This window comes from Microtus oregoni, unplaced genomic scaffold, assembly GCF_018167655.1.
Source record: "Microtus oregoni isolate MIOR12 unplaced genomic scaffold, Mior012 000005F_ref0000423, whole genome shotgun sequence".
NCBI classification, from domain to species: domain Eukaryota; kingdom Metazoa; phylum Chordata; class Mammalia; order Rodentia; family Cricetidae; genus Microtus; species Microtus oregoni.
This window is the reverse complement of record NW_024543064.1, coordinates 12368128-12374127: the sequence shown is the minus strand read 5'-3', so window position 1 is coordinate 12374127 and position 6000 is coordinate 12368128. Positions and strand designations below refer to the sequence as shown.

General features: G+C 53.5%; 1 protein-coding gene across 1 annotated transcript in view; it reads left to right on the top strand.

Moving 5' to 3' along the window:
- The first annotated feature begins 342 nt into the window (after positions 1-342).
- The window catches only part of Padi2 (peptidyl arginine deiminase 2), a 49186-nt gene continuing 43528 nt past the window's right edge, over positions 343-6000 (top strand). Inside the window, exon 1 of the mRNA XM_041652864.1 lies at positions 343-503. Coding sequence (XP_041508798.1) covers positions 412-503 — 92 coding nt within the window. The 5' untranslated portion in view covers positions 343-411. The remainder of the gene's footprint in view (positions 504-6000) is intronic.

The window sequence follows — 6000 nt, the reverse complement described above, 5'->3', positions numbered from 1 at the left end:
CCGAGAAGCCTTCCCTGGCCCTAGACTGGATCTGGTCGCCTCCTCTGTGTTCCCACCCACTCCTGCCCTGTCCCTTCGGCTGCTCCTGCTCGCATTGTCTGCCCCTCCGGGCTGTAGGTCCAGAAAGGAGAATTTAATGAATAAAAGAATGAACAAGCCAAATATGGAAAATAGGAATTGACAACTTGCGGTTAGGGGCTCCGGGAGGGCGGGGCCAGGCCTGATGAACGGGCCGCAGGCCCACTCCAAGAGGAGTCCGGCGGACAGCCCCGCCCAGCCCCGCCCTCCGGCTGTGGTTTAAGGCCGCCCGCCGCTCAGCGGCCGGCGCAGGCGCAGCGGCAGGCTCACCTGTAGCAGGTGCACAGTCTCGGGAGCTGCGGGGACAGCAGCCGGCTCTGCAGGGGTGATAAGATGGTGCGGGAGCGGACGGTGCGGCTGCTGTACGGTAGCCGCGTGGAGGCGGTGTACGTGCTGGGCACGCAGCTCTGGACCGATGTCTACAGGTGAGCCGCGTGGGAGAGTCACCCCCTCCAACTCACCCACCCTTCACAAACCCCGAGACTCTGAGACTCTGTACCAGGACAGCCTGGCTCCACTATCCCAGTTGTCCTTCAGTTCGAGATCCTTAGAAATCCCAAGAACTCCCAGAAACCTGATAACGCCCAGGCCAGTGTCCACTTCCACGCAATCTTGAGGGCTTCCAAGACACCCAGTCACAGTTCCCTCCTCACCCCTCTCCGAGACTGCTCCCCTTTACCCTAACCATCTCATGCCTGGTCTCTTCCGCCCCTCTCGCCCGGTGACCTCAACACTCATGGGCTCCCTATAACACGCCCCTCTCTCTCACTTCCCCCAGGCCCTCCTGGTTCACTTTCACCCCAACGGACTTCCTACTCCCCGCAAGCAGAAACTCCCTGGGATGTGCTGGGGACTGGCTTGCTCAAAGGGGAGCTACCCAGGTGGAATCTGGCCTGGGACTTATCCGATTTCACCCTCCCGGGGGCTGCTGGTGGTTGTCCGTCCCGAGGCACTGGCTGTCTCACCAAATGCCTTTCCTGACTTCACCCTGAGATTAGAGAGGGGTCACTTTCCACCCGCTGATGCCCTGGGAGCCAGGATCTGTTCTCCTATCTGTCCGCACCCTTGATGGGGTTTGGGGTACAGGAGACTCGGAGACTCGGGGTGAAGGAATGGTGCTGCTACTGTCCTATGTTCTGAGAAAGTGTGTAGAGTGTGGTGTGGGACCAGAGAAAGAGGTTGGGTCAGCAGCCTGAGAGACCACATTGAGGTCTGATGTGCTGTTCTCTGCTCCAAACATTCTAAATGCTCGCCATTGCTAGGGTGGGAGGGCTTCATGCTGGAAGGAGGGGCATGCAGCACACTCTGAGGTGAGACCCTGTGCTGGTGACCCGCGTGGGTACCTCCTCTGTGTGCCTTGTTCCCAAATCCCAAATCATTCTGACACTAAACCACCTGCTCTCCCAAGCCCTTGCAAGCCCACCTGAGTGTCTCCTGTTAAACTCTCCGCTCGCATTCTCTGGTTCCCTCCCAGCTGCCTGATCACTTCTCCAGGAGCCACTGGCCCTGCTGATCCCAGCAAGCCTGCCACCAGGGCCCCTCTCTGCTCCTTTACTCCTAAGCCTGTCCCAGCTTCCATGTCACCTGGATCTCCACCTCACTGTCCAGCATACAGACCCCAAAAGAGGACTGGATGGGCCCTACAGATTGCAATGCAGTGGCGGAGTATGGTCTAGGCGCCAGTGGCCTGGCAGAGTGCCCATCTCTCCCCTTTCCCAGCTCTGAATTGGGCACTGCCAAGGGGTAAGCCAGGATCCAGGGCACTCAGGTCCCTAAGCCACAGCTGTCACCATGCCCGTCTGCTTGCTGGGACACTGTGGGCACTGTCTGAAAAGCTGGCACAGGGCCTCTGCTGGGGGCTAGGGAGCAAAAGGGGTTCATACCCAAGTCCTTGCCCTTGCTCCTCTCTAGCAGAGAGAAACCAGCCTGGCAGGGGACAAGAGGGCAGGTGCCAGCTCTTGTTAGCTTCACCAGGAAGTACCACAGGACTCACAGTTCACAGTATTGACAGTTCCCCAACACCAAGGGTCAGCACAGCCCAGACCAGCACCTGCCCAGAAGAGGCAGAATGCAGGCCACAGTCATCGCTTTAGGTCTGTGTTTTAAAGTAAGTTAACTGGAAATGGATATGGGATTGGTGGCTAACACCCGTAATCCCAACACCAGAGGACTTGAGTCCACGGCTCATTTAGACTACATAGCGAGTTCCAGGTCATCTTGGGCTACCAGCATGACCCGTTCTCAACCTTCCCTCAACACATGCATGCACACCTCAGAAAAATAAGAAAATGGCCTTCAGACCCAGCACTTGGGAGGCAGAGACAAGCATGGACCTCTGTGAGTCTGAGACCAGCCTGGTCTACACGGCAACTTCTAGGCCAGTCAAGGCTACTTATTAAGACCCTGTCTCAAAACCACAGAAATAAAAGGGCTGAAGAAATGGTTCTGAGACTAAAAGTGTTGCTTCTCATTCATGGAGGTCTCAGTTTGAATCCTCAGGTCCCACATAAAAAGCCAGATGCGGCTGTATGCTCCTGTGCTCTGTGGAGGGCAGAGACATCAAGGACACTGGGAACTTAACACTTACAAGCCTAGTCAGTGAGAGACCCAGGCAGAGAGTGTCAGCAGAATGACAACACCCTCCTCTGGCATGTTCACTCACCCCCCCACATCCCCCGACATATGTTACATGCACAACACACACACACAAGTTGGAGAGACGTAATTAATGCTCATGCTGTATTTTGTTAAGCCCAACATATCTAAAATGTTATCATTGGAATATATGATCATGGAAAGATGGTTCATGAGAAAGCTGACATTGTTTCCCCTGAGAGACTTTGTTACACTCAAAGTTTGTTTGCAGTGGGGCAGCTGGCCACTCTGCAGGGGCCCCACGGTCACCTGTGCTGACCTTCACCATCCTGGACAGCATGCGTCTGGAGCAGAGACCCACAAGCTCTCCGGGTAATTCTTTGCTGAGCAGACTGTCTGTATGGTGTAGCATGATGAACGATATTCCTGCCTCAGCTTACACAATGTCAGTAGCAATCCCCCTCACCCCGCCCACACTATGACAACCAAAAATGCCTCCAGACAATGTCAGCCGTCCTCAGGGAAGCAAAGTCACTGTCAGCTGAAATCACATGTTGGGCAGAAAGGAGCCTTCTCCATTGGGTCATGTCCAGTACTGCAGGGACCAGGCTCCTCTCAGGCAGACAGAAAAAGGAGGGGTCAATGGCCACTTAACACTAGGAAGTGATGCACCACCCTCTTTGTTCTGTGTGAGACCTGGAAGATGCTCTTTGAGCATCCTGATTCGCCCATGAAGAAAATGAGGCTCAGAAAGAGGAAGCCATTTACCTGGTGACAACCAGGACCCCTGTAAATCTGTCCAGCTCAGAGATCATGCGTCTTCCTCCACCCCACCCTGTGTGACCCCTGGCCACCCTCCACCCTGGATGGGAGTCCTCTACCCCGAAACATCACCACCCCCACCCAGCCTTCTACGTCTTAACAAGTCCTTCCTGGCTGAGACACAGGTTCTGGTTCAGGATCCCAAGTGATGCTGTCACCCCCAGGGCCTCAGAATAGATTCCACACAGCGAGGCCTGTAGGTAGCTCACCCAGTTATGTAGGAAGGAAGGTGGGGGCCCCTTGTTCTCGCATCAGGTCACAAAGGTGAATGAACAAGCCCCACTCCCCCGTCAAGGACTGAGGGTGAAGGTAATCCTCTTCTCCAGACCTTGTGACCCTGGTGGGAACTGCCTTGCCAGTCCGATGCCAGGCCCCACCATTCTTTCACGTGGGGTGAGTGGTCTCTGGGTGGAGGCTGCTTTGAGGAACTTAGAATCTTTGGGCTCAACAGTAATAGACAATTTTTTGTGTTAATTTTGTTTTGGTTTTCAAAGACCTTATTGTCAGCCTGGAGAGATGGTTCAGTGGGTGGGACCTGAGTTTAAATGCCAGCACCCACATAAACATTACAGTAACCCCAGTGCTGAGAGAACAGACAGGAGGCTCACTGGGCCTAACTGGCTAGCAGCCTAGCTCCAAGGTCAATGAGAGACCCTTACTCAAAAAAATGATGCAGGGATCATGTTTATAATCCCCGGTCCTTGAAAGGCAGAGGCAGGTGGATATCTATGAGTTCCAGGAGAGCCTGATCTATACAGCGAGTTCCAGGACAGTGATGCATAGTGAGGCTGTCTCAAAGAGAGAGAGAGAGAGACAAAGACACAGAGAGACACAGAGAGAGAGAGAGAGAGAGAGAGAGAGAGAGAGATACACACAGAGACACAAGAGAGAAACAGAGAAAGAGAAAGAGAGACAGACAGAGACACACAAACACACACAGAGAGAGAGATATTAAGGCAGATAGAGCAGGTCACCCAATATTGTCCTCTTGCCTCTGTGAGTTTTCACAGATGCCCATATAAGCACATGCACCCCTGCATACACATGTGAGTATACACCACACAAACACACACACACACACACACACACACACATACACACGAGAAAGAGCGATCTTGCCATTATTCACTTAATATCACCCCCTAACACTTTTTGGCCACCCGGCAGCCTTCCTAACATTTACATGCTTATTTCATATGCATTTAGTCATTTGCATACGCTCAGCCCTCATACTGACTTCATGAGCTAGGTACTAGGTCCCTTTCACCCTTGGAGACCTAAAGTCAGACCAAGAAGTGCCTCAGGAGCAAGGCCCAGGATGCCAGGGGTTCTCTCAATCTGTCTTCCTGAGACTCATGTTTGGGGCATGGCTCTTCCCTGCTCATTTCCTTAGAGAGTCATTGTGGGCTGTGGGGTGGATGACTGGGTGGCTGGGTCGCTGAGTGAGCATGACCACTGATGGCTGCAGACAGCTAGCACGGGGCTGCGCTTCTCACCTCCAACCTCAATAGACAGACCCGGTTGGATGATGTTGGATGGGTCCATGGGAGGTCAAGGGTATGTGGCAAAGCTTGGCAGAGCAGCAATGCCTGCTACCGAGAGAATGACGAAGGAAAACATCAGGCCAGGTCCCGTGGCCTCATAAATTAGAACAACACCTAGAGCCCTGGGCCTTGGACAGGAGGCTCTGCCAGGAGCTGCTTAGGACTCAGGTTTCAGGCTAGTGCCCAGGGGTGGGAGGGCTGAGGAAGGACCTGGCACCCTGTATGCCAAGTCCACAGTCCCTTCCTGTAGTGGGGATCTGTGATGCTCTTCCCTACTGACCACAGATCCCTGATTTAGGGTGATAATGTATCTGCAGGATCTCCACCCTCAAGCCACCCTTTAGTCAAGGGTCTCTGAGTCTCTGACTCTAATCTGCAAATAAATGTGTTTATCGGGGGGATGGGGGATCTTGAGGTCCCTAAGAATCCTCTTCTCTGGGTCCTTACCTAGAGGACTCTGATGAGGACCGATGGGCTCCCCCAGGCCTGGGACTCATGGAGCATGGTTCACTCACAGCCTCCTCCAAGGGTCCGGAGACATCTTTGGAGTGAGGACTCACTCAGTATAGATCTCGGTGTGCTCATCTGTGAAATAGGATGGGTCGGGCAGGCCTCATCGGGGTGTGTGAAGTATGGATTGAGAGCCTGTGATTTGGAGGATGGCACCTGGTAAATGCTCCCTAAGTCATTGTTGTGAATAAGATTGGATTTATTATTGTATCACCCGTCACGATGAACCATGGTTACTGCCCTCAAAGTGTTCATGACACTCACAGGAGAGACATATATATTAAAGAAAAGTTAGTATTTGAGACCCTGGCTAAGGGAGAGAGAAAGGTGATCTGGCTGGTGGGATGGGAAAAGACTTCCCGGAAAGGGGGGGGGGGGGCAAGTGAACTGGGTCTCATAAGACAGACAAAGGTTCAGTATGGAACTTAGGATAACTCCCGTGGGAGCAAAC